The sequence below is a fragment of the Oenanthe melanoleuca genome, chromosome 4 (genome assembly GCF_029582105.1).
Source record: "Oenanthe melanoleuca isolate GR-GAL-2019-014 chromosome 4, OMel1.0, whole genome shotgun sequence".
In the NCBI taxonomy this organism is placed as follows: Eukaryota; Metazoa; Chordata; class Aves; order Passeriformes; family Muscicapidae; genus Oenanthe; species Oenanthe melanoleuca.
Genome location: NC_079337.1, coordinates 4,510,605 through 4,537,108, shown reverse-complemented (window position 1 = coordinate 4,537,108; position 26,504 = coordinate 4,510,605). Strand labels below are relative to the sequence as shown.

Genomic DNA, 26,504 nt, shown 5'->3' with positions numbered 1-26,504 from the left:
CTCCTGACAGCCACTGATCACTGATCTAATGTCCCTTACAGGGACAGAATTCACAGGTGGCTGTGCCCTCCAGGCTGGCTCAGCTTGGGACAAGGGTCTGGTCACTATGATTAGGAAGACTTCTACTGCATTTCAGGAAATCTTCAAGGAGCAGAGGCCTAAAAATATGTTTTATAAAGAGAAATATGAAATACAATGCCATCAGCCCTGAACAGAAAGTGGAGTGAGCTGGGAATGAGGACACGGGGATGCAAGGAAGAAACAAAGCACCTGATTGGGACTTGGTTCCAGCAGGGAGCAAGATGTGCCAACTCCCTGAAATCTCAGCCATTTCCCAATTTCCCAAGCACATCACATGTAAGGGCTTAGCTCTGCCATCACACCAAGCCCTACACAAACAGCCTTTGTGTCCAGAGGAGGAGCCTCTGCCTGGCAGGAGCTGAAGTCACCCGTGGCAGATGTTGAAATCCTTTCTGTGCCGAGTGCCATGGCAGACAGGCACAGGATCTCCATTGCCTGGTGCAGAGAGCTTTAGGAGACCTGAGGTTGAGGGAGCCACACCAGTATGTTGCACTCCAAATTCCAGGAGAGGATGCCTTGAGGAGAGCTTGCATGGTAATCTTCTGTGCATATCAAAGACAGAATTTTAAGTAACCCAGTATACAGGATGTACCTAGTTTATAAATTGTTCAATTTCACGGGCCTGTAGAAAAACAGGTATTAATTAATGAAAATGTAACATCTGAAGCTTTTTTGAAAACCGCTTATCCCAGTTTCAGCATCACAATATTTAAATATATAATTAAAAGCCTGATTGGAAAAATTACATCATTTTGGACTTTCTCAACATTTGGTGTGTCAGCTCCCAGTGTCTAAGAGTCCCATAAATAGATGTTGGACCACCTCAATACAATTCCTGTCTGCAGATTTTCCATAACACACTTCACTCTATTATTCAAATAAAGTCCAAGTGGATCTTTTCCTGGTAACAGGGGTTATGCAATGCTCAGCACAGGAGGCTTGAGAAAAGCAGTGTAAAGCCAAACATGAGCTGCAAACGCTTGCAGAGCAGCAGAGTCTGTTTATATTTACTTATATGTCGTGTTTCCATTTAATTCTCACTTAACAGCTCCTTTTGCCTCTTTTGATCTACCAGACTCTCTCTCTCTCACATCTTGGTACATCAAGAGTGTGGCCAAGCAGCTGCACATCAATTTGTCAACCAATTAATAATGAAAACATAATTGCAGGATGATCGAAACTGTAATCTAATGAGATTCTTATCCTACTAGGAACTACTGCTCCAAATTAAAATTTTAAGTATAGTATATTGCCAAAATCCACCAAATTCTGGGATCTGAAAGAAAACCAGAATATTTCATTTCAGGTCAGAAACTCAGAGATGTAACATGACTTTAATACAGAAATACCCCCAATAAGTATCTAAACCTTATTTGTGGATGAATTTCATTATCTGTGCTGCCAGCCACGAGTATTTTAATGAGAAACTTCTTGAATGCAAGGATGTTCTTTAGCATCACCATTTCCATTCTTTTTCCATTCTATTTTCACCAGCCTGGTGAGACATTTCACTTTCAGTGTGACTCAGAATGCCAAGTTCAGAAAAAAATATCTCCATAGTTACACACCTCTCTCTTGCAATGAAGTGCCAGCTCTCCAGTGCCCAGCTTTCAAACTGTCAGTGCTGTAACACAGCAAAAATGCCGTCCTCAACCACCAGGATGGATTCATTTCCAGTTGTTGGCCAACACCTAAAACTTACAGCAACATTTTCCTCTCTGCAAGAATAGCTGAAAGACCCCATGGAAATTATCTAAAAATCCAGTTGGAAATGTAAAAGAAAATTTTGTGTAGAGATGCATCCAATCTTTAATACCACAAGGAAGGATTCAGCCTGAATTGGTCAAAACTAGAGAAATTCCAGAGAGTATATATTGGGAAATCAGAGATATATGGAACATATAAATATACAAAAATAGAATCTATTCATACAATCTCTCAGTATAAAATGTAACACGTTATTTCAAGTTTAAATCTTATGTTTGCAGTATGCAACAATTAAGAACAAGGTATTAAGAAATAATTACAGTATAGTCTTTCATTTAACACAAGTACAGCAATCTTATGTAAGAGATCCCTCCCTCTCTTCAGCAGACATGAGGAGACATCCATACAGGCAATATCATTAGCTAGAAATGCATGGCCTGCGTTAGAGATAAGCACACAAGTGGTTTTTTTGTTTGCTATTTAATTCTCATTTCTAGAAATAAGAAATTACCTTGTGACTGTCTCTCATTCTGACTTCTGCTGTTACATTCTAAAGTCACAATCACATCTCACTGTTTGCTTTATAAAAGCCATGTAGGTCGAACCTGGGCTTCTCTCACTGACTCATGGATTAACAAATCCTGAAAATCCTATAAAAACATAAATTCACTTGACATAGGCGAGTTCATGATCTGATTCCTTCTGGGGCCTGTGATGATTTCAGCATCAGTTTGAAGCACCAGCAGCACCAGGTCCAGAGCTCTCCTCCACGCCTCTGTCTTGGCTGCAACATTATCACAAACCTTTGAATCTGTGACCTGGCAAGGGAAGGGATCAGAGCTGCCTCTGAACACTCCACCTCTCCTAAACTCTTCCAAAATGTACGCTGAGGGAGAGCCACAGGCCGCTGCTTTCTGGAGGTGGTGATCCACTGAGGCACCTGCTTGCAGCTCGGAGCTGGCCTTGACAGTGTTACACAGGAGCACGGAGAGGTACTGCTTCCAGCCGCTTGCCAGTGCCTGAAGCACAATGGATCTGTACTCTGCCAGCCAGGGACTGGGAAGCTCTCTCACAGCTCTGTCGTTTCCTGGTCGCCTGGGCTGCTCCGCGAGCGCCTGGATGTGACTGAGGCACAGGAGCTCCACTGCACCGCCCCCAGGGAAAACCTTCCCGTCCTTCAGAGCATGATGGAGTCGATAGAGCAAAGCCCAGAACTGGTCTTGCAGGAGCTGTGCCTTGCAAGGCAGGGCAGTGGTGAGCACAGCCGTGAGCAGGGCGAGGCCTCCTGCGCCAATCCGCACCGGCACCAGCTCACCCAGATCCACAGCACGCCCATCGCCAGCCTCCCACAGCTCCACCCAGACCCCATTCCCCACACAGGAAGCGTTCACCTGGCTCAGGTACGTCACTGCCTGGGCACCTGTGGCTGCCCCAAAGGCACGCAGCACATCCCGAGCCACACAGCCAATTACCAATATCCTGCTGGCGAGGCACCTTTCCATCAAGTCTTTGCACACGTTTCCTTTGACCAAAACCAGGTTTACCTCAAAGCTCATCAGAATATCCGACATTCTGCTTAGCCACACATCTCCTGCGCTGCTTCCCTGTGGATTGGGATGCTCCAAAACAGTCCTTACATTACACGGTCTGTTAAAACCTAAGTGTCGATACCGCTCCGTGAGGTCACCATCCATCAGCAGAATCCGCAGGGGTTTGTCTGCAAAGTGTTTGACGACAGTGGCTTGCTCTGGTGACACTAACGTGACAAAGCCTGGGGAGACACAGGAATAGCCCTCAGGCAGGCCCAGCACACAGCACGTCACAATCTCTGTGATATTAATCTGGGAAGAGCCACTGCACTCTGCTCTCTCTTGCTGATAAGCAGCGATGCTTTGTAGCAGTTTCACGCTGGTCTGGTTTCCATGGCTCAGAGCCGTTGCCAGGTGTCCTAAACCACAACATCCACACAGATCTGCTGATGGTCCTGAAAGGTGTCCCTGAAAACTACCTTGCTGACTTGAAAAATGGCTTTTCCCTAGAGTGCTGAAGTGCCTGCTGTGGGTTAACTTCCGTGTGACAGAGCTGGATGCAGTACCGCCACTGCCAGACAGTGCAGATGAACTTCTGTCACCCGTTGCTTTGACAACAGAAGCCACTGAACCAAAGCCAGCCAAGGGAGAAACCAGGAACTTGTTAAAACTACAATCATCTCCTTGATGGGAACAAGAATTTACTGGAATTACTTGTTTTGTTGCAGAAATATCTCTCTGAAAACAAAGAAAATTCCAAGGATTTGTAAGACCATCACATCCAACTTGGCCAGTTTTGCTTTCACAAGGCTTTGGCCCTACTGGGCTAGAACACAGCTCTTTCTTTACATCTCGTATTGGTGTTTGAAGACACTGGACTCTCTCACAGCAAGAGTTCAACGCCTCAGACATCACAGTCACTATTGCTGGAACAGGAACGTTCTGCTGGAGGCACTCCATCACAGCATTACTCCATGCTCCAACCAGGAACAACAGGGTACTCATCCCAGTCTTGAACTCCTTGTTCTGAGCCTGAATGGTTTCATTAAGAAGCTGTCCAACAGCACTTGTCAAATCCAAACTTTCAATCAGTCTAACAGCAGAAGAAATCAATGTGCTCTGGTTGGTGATTTCATCCACAATGAATTTATGTGATTTCACTGGCCCCAGGAATGTTCTCCCAGTGGATGCTAAGGATGAGAGCTGCTGGAGTCCAATGTGTCTCCTGGCATTCACATCCCTGAAAGCCATGGGCAGTGGGCAGCATCTGTGAACAGATCACAAATTACTGCCCCATCCTCACAGCACACCACAGCACAAACCACCGAAAAATTGACTTAACAGTCTAGCCCTGAGCACAGCTTTCCTCTGTATAAAGCAGGTCTTCTTCCTGCATACTTACTATGAGAAATCAATGGGCAGAGCTGCTGAAATGGGGCACTGTTAAAATGCCATGGAACTTTTTCTGGCTAGCTGATAGTAAAGAGCTGTTAATTCCCATGGTTTCTTACACTTTCAGCAGTACAGGCTGTGTGGAACTACCACCTCCCTCCTGCCCTGATGTCTGGAATTTCAATTATTTGCCTTACTTAGGGCAATAGTTCATTAGAGCAGAATGGACAAATTACATGCCAAACTCAAGGGCTTTGTGCAGATCCTTCTTGGTAACAACAGGCATGCCACTGACTTTAACCTTCAAGTCTGGAAAAACATACTTTATTCCAAGTTCTGTTTAGTCCGATTAGCATGCATTAATACTTCATTAAGCAAAATAAAAGCAATGTCACTTCTTCATAACTTACACACTGCCAAGACTTTTAAAGTTTAGACCAACTATTCATTCTTAACACACAAAAATATTCTTTCCCTCAAAATATCCTCCACACCATGGTTCCGTAGATGACCATGTGGATTAAAATAAAGCTCCCTTTTTGTATAGTAACTAAGTATACATACCAAGAATTGAGAACCCCAAGCCCTGTACCTCTTATGCTCAGATTCAAATCACAGAATGGTCTGGGTTGGATGGGACCTTAAAGATCATCCAGTTTCAACCCGCTGCCATGGGCAGGATCACCTTCCACCAAACCAGCTTGCTCAGAGCCCCATCCAGCCTGGCCTTGGACACTTCCAGGGATGGGACACCCACAGCTTCTCTGGGCAACCTGTGCCAATCTGTCACTGCCCTCACAATAAAGACTTTCTAATATTCATTCTAAATCGTTTGTCTGCCAGTTTGAACCCATCCCCTCTTGTCTCATCATTATATGCCCTTGTAAATAGTTCTGTCCCATCTTTCCTGTAAGCTCCCTTCAGGTACTGGAATTTATTCACATCATTTATTCCAGTTCCCTAAAGGCCCCTTTGCGTAGCTATTCCAAATCCAAAAAACACTCTTTTTTTCTCTTTTTTTTTTCCTTTTTTTTTTTTTCCCATCCCACACAGCGGAAGTCCACTTGACTATTATGTCGTAGTATCACTAGGGAGAGGAAGCGCGTCCCGGCCCGCCTGCCCCTCACGGCCGGGGGGAAGCCGCCCGGAGCGGACACACCGGAACTGCACTGGCGGCGGCCTGGCCGCTTCCTGCGGGCCGCAGGGTGCCCGGCGGGCCGGGGCGGGTGTCTCACCGGAGGGGCCGCGCTCCCGGCGCTCCCGGCGCTTCCCTGGACGCGGAGTTGCCTGGACACGGCCGCCGCTCCCTCCGGCGCCGCGCGGGCCGGCCCGCCCTCGCGCTGCCTCAGCTGTCCCTCACGGGCACGCCGAGCCGCCATTGGCCGGCGCCGTGGGGGGGGGGCGGGCTCCCGCGCTCGTTCCGCCCGCTCATTGGCCGGCCGGGCGGCGCGCGGCGGTTGCGCGCGGCGGTGCGGAGCTCCCCTCCCGTCCCGTCCGGTCCCGTCCCGGAGCGGCGTTCCCGGCCGGATGGTGAGCGCGCCCTCCCCGCCGCGGGCTCCCTTCCCACCGCAGCCTCCCCGAGCCCCTCCGGCCCCTCCCGCCGGCACCGCGGGTTGTGCAAACCCCCTTCAGGTTCCACCGCTGCCCAGGCCGTCGCTGCTGCCCGGTTATCTCGCATAACGCACCCCGGAGAGGCCTCCCCGCTCCAATGGGAAAAACACCGGGATTCGCAAAATACGTCACCTGCTGTTGGCATGCCTGGTTTTTGTTGGCACGGGCGTTGTTGGAATGGCACCGGCCAGGCCCGGAGGTGGAACCTGAAAGGGAATTGCTCTACTGAGATGTGGAATAAATGGAGCAGTAAGTCTCCGTAGCCAGGAAAAGGTCTCGTTGTCTTCTTCCCAGAGCAGCATATAAAGAATAGAAGTCTGATACCTGTGTTGATAGCAGAGGGAGGTTGGGGGTGAGCCAGTCCAACCTGGGAGAGACAAATCACGTTGAAAAACGAAATGTCATTAACAAATACAAGAAAATAGAATCTTCTGAATTAAAAGAGAGATCCCAGCCCTAAAAATAGCAACAATACAGCAGAGGCAAGAGCCTGGTCAGCAGTAACTAGGTTACAAACTCCTTGCTTTGTGCTTGTGTTACTTACTTTTATAAAGCCCGACTAGTTGAAGCTGGGGGTGGGAGGGAATGCCTTTCCTTCCATGATTCTGTGCAGATTCAAGACTGCAGAACGAAAATCTGTCTGCTGCTGATTTAAAACCAAAACTTTACTTGAGGAAGGCATTTTTCCTGCTTTATAGGTGAGGGGAAATACTCTATACTCCACTGGCTTACACCAGAGGCAGGAAAGGTCTTGGAAGTGTCCTGGATAATGATGTAGCAGCTCAGCACAAGCAGATTAGTTCTCCTTATGGGACAGATTGTGTGTTGATTAATGTTGTCATTTATAATTAAGTATATTTGAAATTCTCCCTAGAATGCACTGTTTCTTATCTGTTCTCTCCCTTCACTTTCTGAAGGCATCCAACTATAGAAAACCTGGCTTAGGTACAGCCCAGAGGAAGAAAAGTGGCTTGAAACCTGAACTTACAGAAGAGCAAAAGCAGGAGATCAGAGAAGCTTTTGATTTGTTTGACACTGATGGATCGGGAAGCATCGACATAAAAGAACTGAAGGTTTTCAAACTTTACTTTTCTTTCTCCTCTAAAATGAAAATATCTTTGATCTCAAAATTGTAGCTGCTTTTTCTGTTTGTCCAACCCTATTTTTAAAGCAGTTTTGGGGTACAAAGAAGGGTTATGTCATGACTGAATTTGGGGTGCACTCTGCATGTAATTCTTCACTGCAGACAGGCTTCTCTACTATGTGGCTGTTTAAATCTGACAACTTTGAATAGCTGAGCATTAGAGAAACTAAACAGTTTCAGGTTTCATGACCAAGGTGCCTGTTCCTGGGAAGTGGACTTGGGTTGTTCTGGGATGAGTATCGTGTAGCAAATATTTTCTTCACCTGAGAACTAAACACAGATTTTGTACTCATTCAGGAAAGTTACAACCATATTTGCACGTACATAATCCAAAAATTACCTGGTTTTTAATTTTTAAAAGAACTCTGAGTTGTGGTTCAGTAACAATTCAGGCAGCGTGTGTACATACACAGCAATACAAGGGGGAAGATGATTTTCAGTTGTCTCCCTTTGATTTTATGTGTTTGTTTTTTTTGTAAGCGTAAACACTTTAATTCTCTCCTTTACCTTGACTTCTCACATACACTCTGCTCAATTTCTGCATCTGTAATCTGGAAACATGAATTACCTCTGCCTGATAAAAATTGTGGCTTTCCACTACCGTATAGGCAAGACAACATCTTAAGAATATCAAACCTACACTATTGTTCAGCAAGATGAAGGAAGATGGTCGAGGACACCAGGGTGTTTTTATGGCAGTGACTTGTGACTAGAGTTCTGGACAAGGAAATGAGACAGGTTTTAGCTCAGCTCTAACACCAGAATTCTTCCTAACAGAATTGGTTTTGCCGTTTTGGCACAGGTTGCAATGCGTGCCTTAGGCTTTGAACCAAAGAAGGAAGAGATTAAGAAGATGATAGCAGACATTGACAAGGAAGGAAGTGGCACCATCAACTTTGAAGACTTTTTGGCTATGATGACACAGAAAATGGTAGGAATTCTTAGCAGAAATTCTTGCAGCATAAGAAAAAGGAGCATATCAGTGTCAGGGATTTTCTGATTAATATATGCTTTACTCTTGGTTTAGAGCGAAAAGGATTCAAAAGAAGAAATCCTGAAAGCTTTCAGATTATTTGATGATGATGGCACAGGAAAAATTTCATTCAAAAACTTGAAAAGGGTTGCCAAGGAACTGGGAGAAAATCTAACAGATGAAGAACTTCAGGTACGTTCTGATTTGCAAGAGCTTTTCTGATAGGCACAGACCATTCCTGTAGCTGCTAGGGATTGGGTGGGAATTTAGTCCTATACCAAAAGGGCTGAGAGGTCAGAAATATGAAAAGCAGTCAAATACATAGCTGTTTTCACATGAAGTGCCTCTGATTTATTGTTTTAATGAGTGGACTATCTTGTGTTTAGAGTCCAGTGCCTGATCAAATGTACACTGTGTTTTGTAGGAAATGATTGACGAAGCTGATCGAGATGGAGATGGGGAAGTAAGTGAGCAAGAATTTTTGAGGATCATGAAGAAAACTAGCTTATACTAGTATTTGTTGCCTTGCTATACAACTGGTCCAAAAGATAACCTGGAAAAGGCTTAAAAACTGGGCTTGTGCCTCCTGCATATTTTCTGCCATGTGAACAAAGTCTGAAAAGGCAGATTTTTTGGTTTCTTTTTCAACAAAGATAATTGAGGAAGGAGGGCTGCAGCACCCAAAACTGCCAAAATGAGATACTGCAGAAGTCAAAAGAAAGGATGAACTGAGCCTGCAAGCCAGGGTCCTTTCCCCTCCACCATAACAACTTCCCTGATTGCCATTTTGGATAAAACCCGCTGTGTTTTACTATTTAATTAAAAGATACTTCACTTGAGATGTGAAGATTCCCGCTGCTGCTGGGAAAGGCTACTTTGCCTTTCCTAAGGCTACTGATTGAAGGGACAAGCCAGTATTTTTTATTCCTTTGAAGGTTTTTAGGTTATCTTTTGGTATTTGTCTCCTGTTGTTTATTTCCATGAAAGACTCTAAAATTGCATATTTGTTTGTATTTCTGTATGAAACACTGTTTTCCTATGACAAGTTGTTTTTGGATTTAATGTAAAGCAAATGTAGATTTGGTTCTTCCTTTGGAGCTGTGTGCCATCCATAGATGTTCTTGTGCTTATCTGATCACCTGAAACCAGAATGAAACTTGAATGTAACCTGCTTAGGTGACCAAAGTTTATTGTTTATAACCAGGCAACACCTTGTGCCATTGTTCTTACTCCCCAGACATTACAGAGCTGCTGTTACTCCAGGATTTCAGGTACCTAAAAAGTTCAGTTCCATGGTGCCCTAAAGTAAATTTTATCTTGTTGACAGTTGCATTGCAGAGAGGATTTGCCTCTGAAGTGAGAAAGTAGTTCACCATGGACATCCGTGAAGCACTGAATATATTTAGATCCCTGCAGTCCAAATCTATTTTGCACATCACAAGTGTTGAGGTAGTTTTTTTTTAGGAGTACCCTTGTATATATACTGTCAATGCAGGACTTATTGGAGAGCCACATTTCCTTCTGGATTATAGAGCACTGACACACAGCCTGCTGTCTGATTATGTGGCTCTGCAGGAGGGTTTATCCTTTGCAGATAATCAGCTTCAAAACTTTCAAATCCCTTAAAGCTCCAGAGGCCTGAGAAGTTCCCTGTTAACATGGTGGCTTAGATGTAATCTATAGTGCTGTGTTTTAAAATGTCTTAACTTTGTATAAGTGGGAAATAAAACTGTTTTGCAAGTTAAGAAGTTTTTGTGCTTATTGTCTATTTTTCTTAATTATTTTAAAGTCTTCAATGGTTCACAAAGCACATTTTCACTTTCATTTATCTCTTCTTTCTAAGAGAGGAATTCTTAGGTGCAGTAGTCTGTCACGTAATTCCTCTTCCACTCTGCTGATTAAAAGTTTCTAGTACTAACCACATATATTCAGAAAGGGAAATTTGAAGTTCTAGTTGATTATGGGGAATCCCAGAGCCTATTACAGTGACTGTACTTTTTTTTATACTGCACAGGAAGAGATTGATGACTGTGGTTTACCTATGATGCATGTCACTTCTCTCTTCCTGTTCTAATCCCATTACCTGCCCTGAAGGTAGGAAAAAGCTACACAATCATCCCTGCCATGTGTACTACAATGGTGAAATGTTATTTCTGGCTTGCCCATTAATTTCTGAAGTCTGGAATGTCAAACAGTGTCTGAATGAGCACAAAACTTAAAAGTGTTAACAAATGTCTTGTGGTGCTGTTTTTGCAGGACAGTGAGGGGAATCATCCCCTCTTCAGCCTGGCAGCTGGCTGTAAACCCCATCCTTTGCATCCCCCTTAAGCTGACACAATGAGTGAGGTCCTTACCTGGCATCTGCAGATTCCCCTCAGGTGTCTGCAATTCAGACATTCATTGTATGCACCCAGCTGAGATCCTTCTGCACCATCAGCAAAGCCTGGTTTTCACTCTGAGTGTTCATTCTAGGCAGATACTGTACAGAAAGGAAAGTGGAACTGCAGTTTGTGTCTGGCAAACCTAAATATCATAGCTGCTTGGGAGATAATATTGCAAATATCTTCTAATGAGATGTGATTTGAAATTAAAAAGTACCAGGCTTTTAATAAAATACAAAATAGTTCAAGAGAAAAAAAATTGCTTACAAGTTATATTCCAAAATATGACAATTGCATGGCAATTTTTATCTCCCACATGCAGCTTCTAACTTCTGCATCATCTCTCAGGCCCACAGTATAGTCCCACAATCCTGCCTGTCCCACACTAAGGCAAATCTTCAGCTGGCTTTAGGGAAAAAAGACCCAAGGAACTGCCAAGGAGTGCTGTGCTCTCACTTCATTAGGTCTGAGTTTGTTTCCAGAGCAATGAGAACAGGATTGGCTTCTAACATTGCAGAAGAAAAAAAGGCTTTTTTTCAGGTACATCTAATTTTGGCATTTAAAAGAGGATGGGGGAAGCAACACAGGAAACATTTGTGTATATTCACATGCCAGGAGTCTTACTAACAGAGCCCAAATAGTTCCATAAACTGATGAGGCATTTAATATTAAAATATTTAAACTGGTAATGTACAGTTTTGAAGACCAACTCTCATATCCTGCAAGTGAAGTCGCACCAAGCACCATTGAAATGTTAAATATTAATTCCTTTGAAACCTCCTCACGGAGTTTAAATAAATCAAATATGGCCACACTAGAGCTGCCTTTAAACGCCCCTGGATAGCATAAGTGGACTTTGAGCAGGGCACAGGGCAGCAAACTGCTCCGTCTAGAGGCTGAGATGAGCCCTGGCCACTTGAGGAAAGGCAGCCTCAGGGGAGGGATAACGCTGCAAAGCTTCCTTTGTGTCACACCTCTCAATACAATGAGGGCAGATCTGAGAGCGTGGCAGCCTCGCTAGAGGGCTCCAGTTACTGACGTGTGAGGTGAGTGAGGCTTTGATGCTTCTTTGCCTCCGCTGTGGCTTTCAGTGACGAGGGAAAGTAGGTGCACAAACATCATCCAGATGTTTGTGCTTGAAATAGTGGTTGGATACAGAATTATTTTCTCTGAAAGGAACAACAAAAGGCTTCTCTCACAACCCATGTGCAAAATGCTGTAATTATTAGTCAGTTGTTCAAAGCTAAACCCCCAAACCACACTTTCTGAAACTCCCACTCTATCAATAATTGCAGGCACTCTCTCAGGAGAGCAGAGAACTCAGCTTGCCTTTCACACAGTCCCCCTGAGTGCTCTGACCACTCTGTAGTTATTTTCTCCCTTTGGGAATACTGCTATCAAATGGAACCACTTCCAGCACAGACACAACCAGGCTCGCTGCAGGACGCTTGTGGTCCTCCCTTGGGATGTGGGAAAGCTGGAACTGTGGCCTTGCTTCGAGTCAAGAGGAACAAGGATTTGAGAATTAGACTCTTGGCCCCAAGGTGAGTGTGCTGGCCTTTAGGGATGAGGCATAACTCCAAGGGCCTTGTTGTGGGGACCTAAACCTACAGCTCTTGAACTCTGCAGTCCTGGCTGCCACTAATTACTGAACTTGAAATTGCTCAAGGCTTTTTTTTTTTTTTTTTTTTCTGAATTAGATTCAACACAGAGAATATTAACAAAGCAAAACTGTTAAGCCTGAGCTGCAAAGGTATAAAATTCCCTTGCTCTTAAGGCCACCTTATTTCCTCTGAAAGCTTCTAGCTGGTTCTAGCAGTGACATAAGTTTCACTATTAAATGAACCCCCCCACATTCAATAAAGCCATAAAAACAGGTTTCCATGGGATGCAAATGGAAGAGCTAACCTAACCCATTTCCAACATTAAAAACAAAAACATAGCTTAGTGCAAAGAAACAAAACCAACATAATTCACACACCCATGCTATTGTCTGAAATTTCTTCCTAGTATGGTTCCATCTCCACCTTAATATAGAGAAAACAGATCCATACTTTCCTCTATATTTTTTCAGACATCCAAATGAGAAGTAGTATGAAAGCTCTAAACATCAAGGAAAAAGTGACCACAAACATTGTAGATTGAGTTAGGAACACTAGAAGGTATTTCAGCTTAAAAAAGCAACATTTAAACAGCTTTTAAAAACATGGTATTAGATCATCTGTATGTAAGTTTTAAGTCTGTGTTCTCCATGTTTCCTCTTTAGAGAGCTTAGGACATGATTGGCCAAGAAATCCACAGAAGCAGTTTCCACAAATCTTTTGAATGTTTCGTTTAAATCAGTCAATACACTTGTGAGGTTGAAGAGAATTGCTGCAGAATAGCTCCTTTTGGAAAGGATATGATTCAAAAATTTTTGGGGGCTTGTTTGTTTTTTTTCCTATCAGGTTTAACTAAATAATTGATGAAGTTATTGATGTTAGTCGTGGAATGACAGGTACCTTTTGCACAAATAAAAAGAGATTTTTGCCTAGATGAAAAACGTCCATGTCAGTGAAGGTACAGTCCACCTAGAGCAGATATCAGGCAAAACAGGTGCTAAAACTACAATTATTTTCTCTAAGCAGAAAATAACCATAGCTGAGACTAGTGTTTGGTAAACTTATCCCTGTACATGGCTCTTTCTCATCCTTCTCCTTAACATTAGGAACCAAAAAAGTACTCATCAAAATGGCTGAGAGGTTTGAATAATATTTCTGCTTGTGCTGTGGAATATATAAATATTTTTTGTCGAAATTTTTTTGGGTCACTGTCTGGGTGGTCTAAATGCTTAAGCTCATTCTGCAGAAAACAAGTCTGTTATTGCTAATGGCATTAAAAATAGCAATATTACAAATCCAAGAGAAAATGTGAGTTGAAAATGCTTATGTATCACAATTAAAGGAGTTTTTCCAGGAAATGAAAGAGCTTTTAGAAGGCAGTAGGGAAGAAACAGGTACTTTTTATTCTCCCTACTATCAACCCAAGACGCAGTGCATTAATTAACAGGACGTTATTTATTGCATGGGGATTTTTGTGCCGAGATTTAGAATTCTCCTGACTCTCAAACACCTGCAAGGCCGTGACTCACCAAGTCAAGGCCTAGGATGGTGCAATCCTGACTCCCTCCTGCCAAGGGCTCAGCATCATCTATTCCCATTGCCTGCAGTGGGACTAAGCACTGCTTTAGCATTTTTGCAAAAATGGGCCTTAGACAATGGAGGCTTTAGGTATGAGCTTCCTATTTGCTGCGGTGGATTTGTGTAGGTGGCCTTGTTACCAGAAATCCATACTCCTACACAGCAACTTCTGACTGTGTTTCTGCAGAAATGACTATGATGAAAGGAATGAAATATTTTGAAAATAAAAATAATCTGTTTGTTTCTCCAAACCAGTTGGGGTATCTCCTGCTGGTGAGATAGATTTCTTCTCGTGTGGCAAAACTAGGAGTGGGGTGGAAAACAAAAGGATTAAGGTTTGCAAGGGCACCGTGGCTTGAGCTGCTGCACACACCAAGAGGGGAGAGCCCGTCTGAACTGTCCTCTGCCCATCGCTGGCAGCTGAGTCACTGGCCCAGCCTTCAGAGCTTCTTGCTGCTGCATTTCACAGCCAGGAAAATCCCACATCCTCCCAGTGGGTGTAGGAAACGCAGCTACAGCCTCTGGATGCGTCGGCACCACAAACAAAGGGGAGATTGTGGTGCGGGCGGTGGCTGTGGGCTCGGGGCCAGCGTGCCAGGACAGCATCCCGGGGCCAGCACTGCCTGCCCACAGCCCCGCTGGTTTGCTAAGCCCAACACTGCAAGGTGTGTGACCAGCTCTAGCTCCCCAATGGGGACATGCCAGGGCCACCTGCAAACGGCCTCTGCTGTCCCACCTCACCCTGTCTTCCTGCTTTTTGGTGAGGAGCACGTCACACCTTGTCCTTCCTGGTCTTCCCCAGCCCAGGCTGTTTGCCTTCAAGCACAGGGGCTTGTGGAAGTCTCGGCTCCTGCCACGCTGTTATGGCCAGCACAGCCCTTATGGCTCCAGTGAGGGTCACCAGAGGTGCTGCTCTCACCTCCCACCCATCTCAGCCCCAGCCTTATTCCATGATTGCAGAGCTGGGTACAGTCAGCCAGGGCAGCTTCAAACTCTGAATTTTCCAGTACTGGCTGAATACTGCCAATGCTGCTTCAGATGATGGCTCTGCTAGCTGGGAGAGCAACCCAAAACATTGCTCACAGATCCATCTTGTTTCCTTCTATGTATTCGCTGTGGCACTTGCCAAGCTCCTGTTGAGGGTGGTGTTATTCTGAGAAGATCACAAGCATCCTGGGTCAGGCAGCCAATGCCTGGCTCTCCAACCTAGGGTTGGGTATTGCTCTTGGGAAAGGAAACACAGGAACAGACCGGCATGGGTTTGCCCAGCTGTCTGGGCAGTTGCTCCAGACAAAAGCTCTTTTGAGAAGCTGCTCCTGTAAAGGGGACAGGAAGAGACCTGACATCCATAAATGCGTGCTTCTGTGCTGAGGTTGCTGAGGTGGCAACCGGAGAGCTCTGCTGGCACTGGGAAAGGTTGCCTTAGGAAAGCAATCAAACAGCCTCAGTCAGCCTGGACAGTACAAACCCTCCCACCCCAAGTCTCCAATGGCTTATAGGCCACTTGGATCAGAACTGGCATCAGCCAATCCCACAGTCCTAACACAATCCTTCTTCACCAGGTCCATGCTTCTTTGGAGGCTTCTTGTCCTCCTCCTTGTGCCTCCTTTGCAAAGCTGCTGCCCTGTGCCTTCTGTTTCACCACCTGAAACTTCTCCTAGGAAGGTTAAGCTGCAAGACCATGCAGAAAATAAAGGAGAGGAAACTTCCTCTAACATCCATTCCCTGTCACATTTATTCCATGCTCATATTGACCAAAACACTGAGAAATAGCTATGTGTCAAGGGAAAAACAAACCATCCTTTCCTAGCTCTGGCAAGCCATTCATCCATTTACCAGACCAAGTACTTTTGGCCCAGTCTGATGGGCAGACCAGAGCCTGCCTCTGTAATCTATGCCAACAAGAGAGGAACAAGGCCCCACAATTCCTTTACTATGACTGGGTCACCACTTGGATATTTTAACACTGGTGTTCCAACACCAACGTTTTCTTCTGAGGAGGTGTCACAGTTTGGCTCCACCATGGTCCTGATTACACCACAGGTGCTCCATTTGCTGGGTTCAGCATTTCCCCCAAACTATAGTGATGGTTTACAGACCTGTCATGGCCATCTGGGACATTTCTAAATATCTACAGCTGCATTCTTGGACTGAATTTCCTTCTACATGTCGGAGTCAGAATGAATTTACATCAAGGAATCGCATGTGAGCTCCTGGCTCATTGTCCTGGAGTTCAAAAGTTTAAGGTGCTTTTTGAATAGCTCCTGCAAATGTCGAGGTGGCAGATTAATTCCTTTTAAGATACAAAATAATTTGTTTTTAAGAGTGAAGCACTGATTCAAACTGAATCTAGGTATTTAATGGAAAATGGAGTCTAGAACAGCAATTTTTTGTGGCATTGTTGCCATCCTGAAACTTCTGCAGGTCAAAAGGTGGCATAAACCATAGACAAAAAGAAATCATTTCACACTTATTTCAGCAGTTTCCATTGAGAGACTGGCTTGTTCAAGGCCCCATCTCTTTTAAAACATTACATCAACTTTAGTAGATGTTACTTGATAACGCTCACTGAGTTCCTAGCAATTACCACTCTTTCTTATTTGCATATGAGTTGTTTTAGGGACTATCCAGGGAGAATTGTAATAGCCACATGCCCTAGAAAGCTTTCAGCCTCAGCAGAAGACAGATAATACCTAAAATAACAGTATTGGCCAGAAATCCAGGGAATGTTACCATCTTTCCAGTAAGAATTTCTTAGAAAAGTTGTCTGAAGATGACTGAAACAGGGATGCTTTGGAAGCACCAAAAAATTTGAACTCTTAAATATGTAACAGGAAGGTGGCAGAGCCTTGGAGCACAGGTCAGTGGGAGGTGGAAGGGAATGTACCAACAGCAAGTGAGAGATGATCATGAGGCTGAGAGTACACCATAGCTGCCCTTGGAGGAACAGGTATCTCACTTGCACCTAATCTGGCAGAGACATCACAGAAACTATTTAAGCAGACAACTTAGGCTTGGAAAATTAGTTTTGCAGGTGAGGATTACATGAAAGCCAAGTAGAATCCTGCAGTAACAGAGACACAAGAGGAAGGTTTATCCTGTTACTGAGTACACACATCCAGATTTAAGCATCACCTGGATACAGAACAGTCCTAGACAAAGATGATGCTCAGTCTAACTCCTAATAGTAAACATCAGTGCCATTTTTCCATATTTCCTTTTTAAAATATGAAAAAAATTGAATTCTAAAGGAGATTTCAGTGTATTTTCACCTTCTAGTGAAGAGTATCATAACAGAGGACGATTTCAAGACACAAACGAGAGGCACACACCAGAGCAATGGAGGAAGTTCTCCAAGGCTTAGAGTGAAAGTGCAAGTTCTGTATCCCAGACCCTCCCAATGGGTGGAATGGCACAAAAGTATGAACATCTTTAAACACAGAATGCGTTGCACAGCCCCGGTCCAGAGTCTGAGGTTAATAACTCAGCAGCTCATTGGATACCCAGTAAAGTCTTCAGGCACACAGGACAATGTGGCTGTCAGTAGTAATTTTCCATCAATGCTCTTTGTTTCCTTTCCAATTGTCAGTCTCTCACTGTTACTGATCAAAAGACAGAAACACTTAACAATTTCTTCTTCACCAAACCAGACAAGGTTTGATTTATTTACATCACATCACAGCACTTGCTACCAAATAAAACTGCTCTGCCTTAAGTGAGGATGCAAAAGATAAGGAAGACCAGGATCCTGTTGGTACTATGCAGCTTGCACAACTCAGTCACAGGTGGCTGCTTGTTTCATGTGGCTGTGGAAATGCACCTGAGGGCTTATTTTTGGCAGATACTGATCTACTTTAACCAAAGGATTTTAAGTGGTTCAGAAATACTTTTGTACATAGAAACCCTGTGAAACAGTTCCAAACACTTCCTCTTAGTCCCTATCTATCAACACTGAGATTTGCTCTGGCACAAAAGCATGAGCAGGTGGAGGAATACACAAGTCAATAGTGAGAGACTAATGCAGAAATTAAGTTTTTAAGAGCAGACTTTGCAGGCATGCACCACACCTCTGCCTGTGGTTCTGCTGTGAATGAGGCTAGACAGCTTGGAGAGAAAAGCCAGAGACAGAACAGCTTCAACATCAGCAGAATCTAGTTCACTACAGAGGCATTTCTACAGCACTGCTGCGTGATGTATCTGGAGGTTTCAGAGGTTTTGTTTTTGCAATGGATGGAAGGTGTGAACACACAGGTTTTTTCTACCTTCAAAGAGGACAAATCTCATTTCAGAGGTCACACACCTAAGAGGACTCTGATATCAGCACAATGTCTCAAGTTTTAATTTGGGCAGTTCAAAGGACCACAAAATGAAGGTTCTGACAAGAATGGCAAAATGTGAACAATATAAGTGCTGGGAGAGGTCTTTGAGATTTTGGAACTGACCTTGAGAAGAGCAAGAGTGAAAACCCACAGTATTTCAAAATTACACTTGCCACTTGTTAGATCTCGTTATGCCATGATTTAATACCACAAGGTTTATGTAAGGGAACACCATTGTGCTTTTAGTGTAAAACTAGAATCTCAAGCAAATCTCTCTGTGAATCTAGAAGAGGCATAATTAATTCATCTCCTGCCCTCAAATAGTGTCCATAGGTCTCTGGAGGAACAGAAAATTTCTAGGGAAAGGCAGTACATTTGCAAAGCCCAACTCTCAAAATTAAAAGAGCAGCAGCTATATTCACTTGTTCAACCTTCATTCAGCCTGTTGCTGAATTCCATTATTAGCCTTTAATTGTTTGACCGTGTAGATTTTCCCACTGGATTCTTGCTATTGATGGAAAAAGCACTCAATTTATTAATCTATCTCATGGTTTGTGTTATTTTGTACACCAGATAAATCCAGCGTGAGGTCTTGTAAAAAAATCCACAGTCCTTTATGTGCTGTACTCATCCAAATGCCCTAATTCCTTACAAATACAAACACATTTACTTTCACACAGCTGTTAGGCAATACTCTGCTGTTTCCCCATTTTATTCATAAAGGAGAACTATTGGAAGTGTAGATTAACAGCAGTGATAATCACTCTGCTGCCTGACATAAAAGCTTTGGCCAGTGTGCTAGCATCTCAACTTGTGCTGTCTGCAATCCACACCCCAAAAAAAACCTCTTCTACCCTGCAAAAAAAGCAAACCACTTTAATTTTTTTGTTTAGAATTGTTTTGTTTAGAAAACAGGCTTAAGGATTTTAGGAAGAAATATTCTCTGAGGATGATGCCAGGTTTTCTCAGCAGGGTCTTTGACTATGAACTCATTTTCGTTTGACATGATATATGCCCTCAGCTGCACATCTTCCACTTCACGCAAACTGGGGGAATCTTGAAGTCCAACCTTCCAAATTTGAATCCAGAGGAATCAAGCAGAATCTATTTAAGCAGTAAAGTCTCTGGCCTGTAGCTGGAGACTTCTGATTTATCTCTTGTTGTACTGATATTCTCTGTTATATATATCTAATATTTTTCAGTGTCACATCATGCCTTTTAGCAGTCTTTGCCCTGAAGAAGTGGGTGTCTTCTGGTTCCTGCGAAATTTAATTCCAGTAACATGTGCTTATGACCTCTGTATGTTTTTCATCTTGAGCAGACCTTAAAAACTACGTTGCAAATGCCTGTACTATCCTAATGTATTGCTTTTTCCTGTTTAATTTAGCTGCCGTGGTAAAGGTTGTACGTGGCTAAACGGATAGCAAACAAATATTCCTGTGAATCTCACTGCAATTCTGAGTAAGAGAAGCCCCCACAAGCCAACAGATGTATTTAACCAGCAGTTAGGCTGAATTTCTTTTATATTAAGAAGCCTCTTTGCAGACCTGTTTCTTCTTATACCAAAGAAATGCAGAACTGCAGATATAGGCTTTTGTCTTGAAGACATTGACAGAGGCAAACTGTTTAATTTTTCTTTCCCTTGCATAGATCTTATATCAGTATCAGCATCTGCAACCTTATGGATCAGTAATTTGGAAGGAGAATGCCCACTAAAAAAAGGTAAGACTACAGAATAGTGTCTCTAGTTTTGGGAAGACTTTAGCTCTTGTTTAAGGGGATGTTCCTGCTCTGCATTTCTAAGGGTGGAAGCTGGATCTGCTGCAAGCAGATCTTTCTGAATAACTCCATGTGCAGACAGGTATATTCTGCATTAAGTCTGATAGGTGTCCATACAGTTTATCCATTTTTATTCTTTCTTGTGGAGGTTACCAAAAGAGAGGAAAAGATCTTGCAATGGTGAATACTTCTACTAAATATTGAATTTCTATGATGTATAGACAGACTTTGCCTTGCATGGAAATTCTTTTTGCATATTTGTGACATAAAAAAGGGCTAATGGTCTCCTGCAAGTCTTACTTTTTTTCTTTTCCCCTAATTTAACTTCGTCTAGATTAAATATTAGACAGTGCTCTGCCTCTCACAAGCTCTTTCAGAAAACAATTTTCTCCTTCATTATTCAATCAGAAAACGATGATGTTTGAGAAACTGCAAGGTTGTACCTAGAGATAGAAATCCAAATTAAGGACCCCTTCCTTAGTCCATTTAGACCAACACTTCAGCACATGTATTGAGTCCTATAATGTCCATCTAAATTCAGTGATTTAAAAAATCTACTCTTTCTGGCAAGACCTTACCTCTGGAAAAAAAAAGTATTCTTAATTGAGGCTATCTTGAAGTGAAATCCTCGTGGAGATTAGGCAGGCTTTAGTTAATCCTACAAGCTAGAATTAGGGTCTTTAGAGTATTGTCTTCATAATAAAAAAATCAAATGTGGTATGGTATATTCATGTTTCCTGACTCTCAGTTGTTACAAATCTGCAGCCAGACTCTGTGTAACATGAAACAGTAGAAATACACAGCCCAAACCCCTCTGATGTCCTTAGCTGCCCACACAAGTTCCTTTTACTGTGCTTAGCACCCAGGACCTGTGTGCTACCCCTGACACTGAGAACAGACCATGCCCCAAGCCTTTGCACCCTGCTGCAGCCGACAGCAGGAAGTCTGCTTTGGCTCTGCTAAACTGATGCTAAAAGAAAGTCAGACCTGATTTTTTTGGCTGCAGATACGCTGAAAGAAATCAGTGAAAAATCCGAGGGCAACCTCAATCCACACTGCGGCTGTGGCCTGCAGCAGTCCCCACAGTTGCTGTGGTGTGCCATGAACTCCCCCTGCTCTGCTTTCCTGCTGTGCACTCATGCTGTGGTGGATTTTGTGCCCCAACCCTGCTCACCCTGGGAAAGCAGCACGGCCAACAAAACCATCCTGGATCATCTCCAGCTGCTTCTTCTCGTTGATTGCCACTGGGCAATTCCACACTGCTTAGAAAGGATATCCCATGCAATGATAGTCAAAGCAAAGGCCAGCAGACAGCCTGAATATTTCTGCGTCATGGAGGACTCCCTAAAGGGCAAATTCTTCCATTTCTAAAAACAAGAATTCTTCTCTTCTTATTCTAGGTCGCTTGTGGAACCACACAGATAACAGATCTCAACAATATGTCACTAATGATAAGGTCCGGGGCTTTCAGAACGTGTTTCTGAAGGCAGGCATTTTATTTAGGTCTCTAAATGGAGGAGGCAATTTTCACCCACTATTTCCAAGACTCACTTCTGAAAGCACTGGCCCTACTATCACTGGTGTACTTGGCCATTGAAAAATCAAGCAGGCTGCTCTGGGTGCTGCACCAGGGAAAGGAAAAGTGCAGTGGTCGTTGTAAACACTGATTTGCTCAATAGGTTGGGACCAGCCACAGCACCCTGCGTGCCACAAACATTGCTATTTTCTGACTGACTGTGACCACACAGGACTGAGTCACCTAATTTTAGCTGCCAGTGCAATGTAGGCAGCTCACAGGCTGGAAACAGCAGCCTGGATTTTATCCCAAAACACCTTTCCCTGCTCCTTACTCCACAGAAATTTTTGTTGCAGCTGAAAAGCTTGCAAATAACAAATTCTAAGCATGCAAAGGATGATTTTGCAAAATGTAGAACTGATCCTTGGCTACACTATGAATTCTGGAGCTTGGCACCTGAATGGTGCTTCCCCACAATCTCCTCTGTGGTTCAGGGGAAAATTCAAGTCACTATTCCAGGTGGTAAAATAATTAGCATTGGCTACAGAAATTAAATGTCACTGAGCCATAATCCAAATATTGTTTTGTTTTTAAAGAACACTCCAGCTTGAAGGCCACTGAGTCCATCTCTGACTGTGCTGTGTCTCGACACACAGGAGGAAAAACACATAGCCTTGTTTCCACTTTTCTCTATTCTCACCTGAATGACTGGATCAAGGTTAAACAACCGCAGACAGAAGGAAAAAGATCACTGAACAGGAGTGGAAATGTGAAATACGTCAAATGGCATTCTTTTTTTTTTTTTTTTTTTTTGTCAGAAGTGCTCAGGGGTTGTGGCCAACCAGGCAAGAACAGGCAGGCTGTCTGCAGAACGGGACATTTGTGACGGTGAAGTCCTATTGGGGTTTTTTTGGGACAGTTACATATAAGACACCAAAGGAATGGCTCAGAACTACAATCCCCACCTACAATGTTTCTTTTCCTTTACACTTACCGTAATGATGTTTGGGCAAGAGTTTGCTTTTTTCAGTTCCCACCTACGATTCATTGTGAAACTTGGTAAGATTGGCCATGTTATAATGTACTCCATGGGTATGTGGATAAAGAAATTTTTCTTGAACGCCTTTTTGCTGTCTCCATGAACCTGTCCATTGTTTGGGTCATCCCTTAGGGGGTAGAAGACAGGTGGCATTGCTCTGGCAGAAACCTTCTGCTATCCCTCTCTTGTTTATTACTGTGTGTATGAAACATGGTTTCTGAAATTATTAGTTTGAAATCAAAGTTTCTACCCTAACCCTGAGCATGGGTACAAAAGAAAGAAATTAATTTGGCTATACTACAGGACAGCTTTCCAAACGGTACAGTGAGTGCTGCTATTTTTTTTATGTTTTTATTTAATAAGCATAAAATTCTTATTTTAGGTTGCATAGGCCTCTGATTCATATAAATATAAATTTAAATTAACATCATATTCACTGATGTTAAGTCACTTTATTTTATTCAATTCAGAACTTCATGGAATATCTGAGTCCTAGTCTGCTTAGCGAAACCCGACTTTCTACAGTGGCAGCCAAGTAAAAACCTCTCTTATGCCATTCCCAGTTGCAGAAATAATACCTCTGACAAAGCCTTCAGGAATAAAACATTTCCAGTAGAAGACAACATCATTCTAAAGGCAACCTTGAATGAGAACCTTTGACATCTGATAATCTTTTCAGTACCTGTGGATTACCTGCTGCTGGAAAACTCTCACGTGGTTGAACACTGCTTTGGCAGATGAGTTTGTCTTTGCCTGTAATTAAGAGCAAATCTACAAAACATCTGTCTGTATCACCCTCAGAAATACAAACCTGTGAGCAAATTGGTGTTAGAATAAAAATATACTGTTATTCATGTATGGGATTGCAAAATATAAGGCAAAACAGTAGAAGTGACAAAAGATCTGCCTACATTTCTATATTTCACTTCATTAAAACAAAGGTATCTTTAAATCTCTTATTATGCTGCCTTGTTATTTTTAGAAAAGTGTCTTGTTGTCATTCACAGGCTTAGTGTTCTTGCGGATAGTTACAGCTTTGGTCATCTCACTCATCATCAGGGTAGAGATATACATTAAAAGGGTACACTTCTAAGTTAAAATCATGACCTGGGCACTCATAGACAGCATTAGTGAATGTCCCCAGGGTCCCTTTAGCCACAGAGCAGCACAAGTTTTCACACTGATGTGTGCTGGCAGGGAACAGACTGACACCCACGTGCCCAGGTGTGAGCTCAGTGACCACAGTGCCCAGAGAGATTTCTAGAGGCGCAGGTTTTGACACTTGCACACAGAGAGTTCCTGGCTGGTCTCAGGTTTCCTGTCACTGAGGAAAGGGGGCACCAATGTGCATGTGATAGGAACTGCTAGCACCCTGGTAGGAACTGCAGTGCTCATGTTGCTGCAGCTTTTGTGACCTCTGGGTGTGAGTGAATCCAGGCTCGTAAAAGGAAGCTTTAATTTCTGCCCCTAAGAGTTGGTTGCTTATTGGTGTGACAGCTCATAGACTTAAAATACACTAAAGGCATGAGAAATATATATATTCTTTTCTCTCTGTGATATATTCAGCTTGAAATTCAGTTATGGACAGGGGGTTTCATTTTTCCCCTATCAAGAATATGACTACCCTTAGACTGCTAGGAAGACAATCTATCATACACTAGAAGAACAGCAAATTCCCCCAAACAAAGCACACTAGTTTAATAATGTTAAATGATTTCCAAATAAATAATTAAAAAATCATGTCTACCATATTTGCAGTAGATGTGATTGGTAAATATATGAAATGTAGATCTAATAAAATGTGTAGATTCAGAGAATTTGGTTTTGTTTGGAAGGGACCTTTAAAGCTCATCTAATTCCAACACGCCTCCCATGGGCAAGAAACCTTCCACCAGACCAAGTTCCACCCAACCTGGTCTGGAACAGTTCCAAGGATGGGGAGTGCATAACTTTCTTGGGCAACCTGTTTCATGCCTCTTACAGAAAAGAATTTCTTCCTAGATCTAATCTAAACCTACCCTCCTTCAGTTTAAAGCCGTTCTCCCTTGTCCTATGCCCTTCTGAAAAGTCCCTCTTCAGCTCTCTCGTAGCTTTACATACTAGAAGGTGTTACAAGGTTTCCTTGGAGCCTTCCTTCTCCAAGCTGAACAACCAAAGTCTCTCAGCCTGTCTTCACAGGAGAGGTTCCAGCCCTGTGATCAACTCACTGGCTCTCCTCTGGACTCATTCCAGAGGCAGTTTGGTTGGCAGTGCTAGCAGAGCCTATCTGGGGAAACTGTCAGCACATGGAGTTTATGTACAGCTGCAGATCTCAGAACAGCACTGCAGCCGTTGTGCCTGTGCCAGCATGGGAAGTGTGCCCTGTCAGCAGCACTGCTTCTGGCCACACTCAGCACTGATCTCTCTCCACACTGCCCCCTCCCACCACCTTCACGAGTATAAATTAAAAGTGATTCATAAAAAGCTTTCACCAGGCAGCAGCTAATTTCTAGTCCAGGCAGCCCTCAGCCAGAGCGCCAAGGAGCTTGACCATCCGACCTTGTGTGCCCTTCCTGCAATTCACAGCAAGTATGTCAGCACTGCCATAAATGTCACACCTCCTGTGACAGGGCTTCATGGCAGCCTCCACTAACTTTTGTCACCCTCTTAGTCACCCTTCCTCTTGGAATCACCAGGCATTGCACTGACCTGCAGGACCCGGGGCTGGCAGCCAAGGAGGGGCTCAGGGGAGGCTTGTGCCGCTTCTCTGCTCCACTGCTCTCACCTGGGCAGCAGAGCCTGGTTACTTCTCAATCTTCCTAGCAATAGTTTTGAAAAAAAAGCCTGTTAGGGAAATGGAAGATTTTAAAGAGCATTTCAGTATCCTTTATTCACTACTGCACTTACACTTTTTATTTAAATCCAGTGCAATTTGTTGTGAGCTCAGGAACTTCCCTTACCCTCACAGACCAATCCCCCAAATGCACCCAGACCCACCGAACACTGCTGGGTCTCCAGAGTGCTCCTGCAGCTGATGCACACCTCAACTTCCACCAAAGCTGTTCTGTGGACTCTGGAAACAGACTTCACACCAGAGCTGACTTTGTCTGATTTAATCAAGAGGGACAGGAATTTTGGTGTAGGTAGGGGAATCACTGTCCTTTAAAGCTCCAAGGAAGCCAATGCACCACCAGACCAGGCATCAATCCTGCTTGCCAAGCCTTGCAAAGGCTGCAGAAACAGTCACAACGGTTGCCCAGGTGAAGGGAACTGCAAGATCAGATCCAGCTTGAAAACCAGTCCCAGCATCCAGCTGGGGTAGCCCCTGCAGACTGTGGCACCAGGCACTACTCCTGCATCCAAAGGGATGCATGACAGGCACCACTGTCCCCCTAGTTTGACGTTTTCTTTTCATCCCTTTGCTGTAGTTTAACTAGAGATGATGCCTAATTGTACTCAGCCTCACAAAGGTGTTGCCCCAATCATATTGAGGTTCCACAGCTTGTGTGTCACATAAAAAGGAATGCCTCACACTGGCTTTAAGTGTGTTGCATTTTGACTGTACTTATTGTTATGTTTTCTTATATATTTACTTTTACTTACTTAAATTTTCTCTAGTCTGAAATATGCTTCAAATACTTAATGAAAGAAGCAAAAATAACCTTCTAATTTACCAACAAAGTCATCTCCCAGAATGAATCAGTAAAACCTCCAAGCCATTTTCAAGTAAAATGATACCACATTGCCAGAATGACAAGCACAGAATTGCCTCACAGATGATAAACCAGAACTGAATTTGAGAAACCTCATGCAGACTTTCTACTGTGAATCATCCTTTTTTTATAATTATTTTTAGCTGGAGGTTGAAGATACGG

At 43.5% G+C, this 26,504-nt stretch overlaps 2 protein-coding genes across 3 annotated transcripts; one reads left to right on the top strand and one right to left on the bottom strand.

The window, feature by feature from the left end:
• Positions 1 to 1,356: 1,356 nt before the first annotated feature.
• On the bottom strand, positions 1,357 to 25,464 carry BBS12 (Bardet-Biedl syndrome 12). Of its 2 annotated transcripts, XM_056490005.1 has the most exons (4): positions 25,339 to 25,464; positions 10,792 to 10,916; positions 6,453 to 6,687; positions 1,489 to 4,584 (listed from the first exon to the last, which is right to left on the bottom strand). In XM_056490005.1, exons 2-4 carry the CDS (start codon positions 10,832 to 10,834, stop codon positions 2,439 to 2,441), a joined length of 2,424 nt encoding a protein of 807 aa, XP_056345980.1. In that variant the 5' UTR covers positions 10,835 to 10,916; positions 25,339 to 25,464; the 3' UTR covers positions 1,489 to 2,438. The 2 variants fall into 2 exon arrangements, with proteins under 2 accessions (XP_056345981.1, XP_056345980.1); XM_056490006.1 differs by lacking the exons at positions 6,453 to 6,687; positions 10,792 to 10,916; positions 25,339 to 25,464 and adding an exon at positions 5,945 to 6,050 and having other exon boundaries at positions 1,357 to 4,584.
• Positions 6,157 to 10,185, top strand: LOC130252455 (uncharacterized). The gene is made up of 5 exons (XM_056490007.1): positions 6,157 to 6,239; positions 7,238 to 7,393; positions 8,267 to 8,395; positions 8,492 to 8,629; positions 8,862 to 10,185. Exons 1-5 carry the CDS (start codon positions 6,237 to 6,239, stop codon positions 8,949 to 8,951), a joined length of 516 nt encoding a protein of 171 aa, XP_056345982.1. The 5' UTR covers positions 6,157 to 6,236; the 3' UTR covers positions 8,952 to 10,185.
• Positions 25,465 to 26,504: the final 1,040 nt, after the last annotated feature.

What these genes read in the sequence shown, in the direction of transcription:
- BBS12 (XM_056490005.1), bottom strand. Translation starts at nt 10,834, where the DNA reads ATGTCTGAATTGCAGACACCTGAGGGGAATCTGCAGATGCCAG. An exon ending in GGGGAATCTGCAGATGCCAG is followed by an intron (nt 6,688 to 10,791) that starts GTAAGGACCTCA and finishes TGTCTCTCCCAG; the next exon opens with GTTGGACTGGCTCACCCCCA. An exon ending in ACCAGGCATGCCAACAGCAG is followed by an intron (nt 4,585 to 6,452) that starts GTGACGTATTTT and finishes ATCTGTTCACAG; the next exon opens with ATGCTGCCCACTGCCCATGG.
- LOC130252455 (XM_056490007.1), top strand. An exon ending in TCGACATAAAAGAACTGAAG is followed by an intron (nt 7,394 to 8,266) that starts GTTTTCAAACTT and finishes GTTTTGGCACAG; the next exon opens with GTTGCAATGCGTGCCTTAGG. An exon ending in TAACAGATGAAGAACTTCAG is followed by an intron (nt 8,630 to 8,861) that starts GTACGTTCTGAT and finishes TGTGTTTTGTAG; the next exon opens with GAAATGATTGACGAAGCTGA.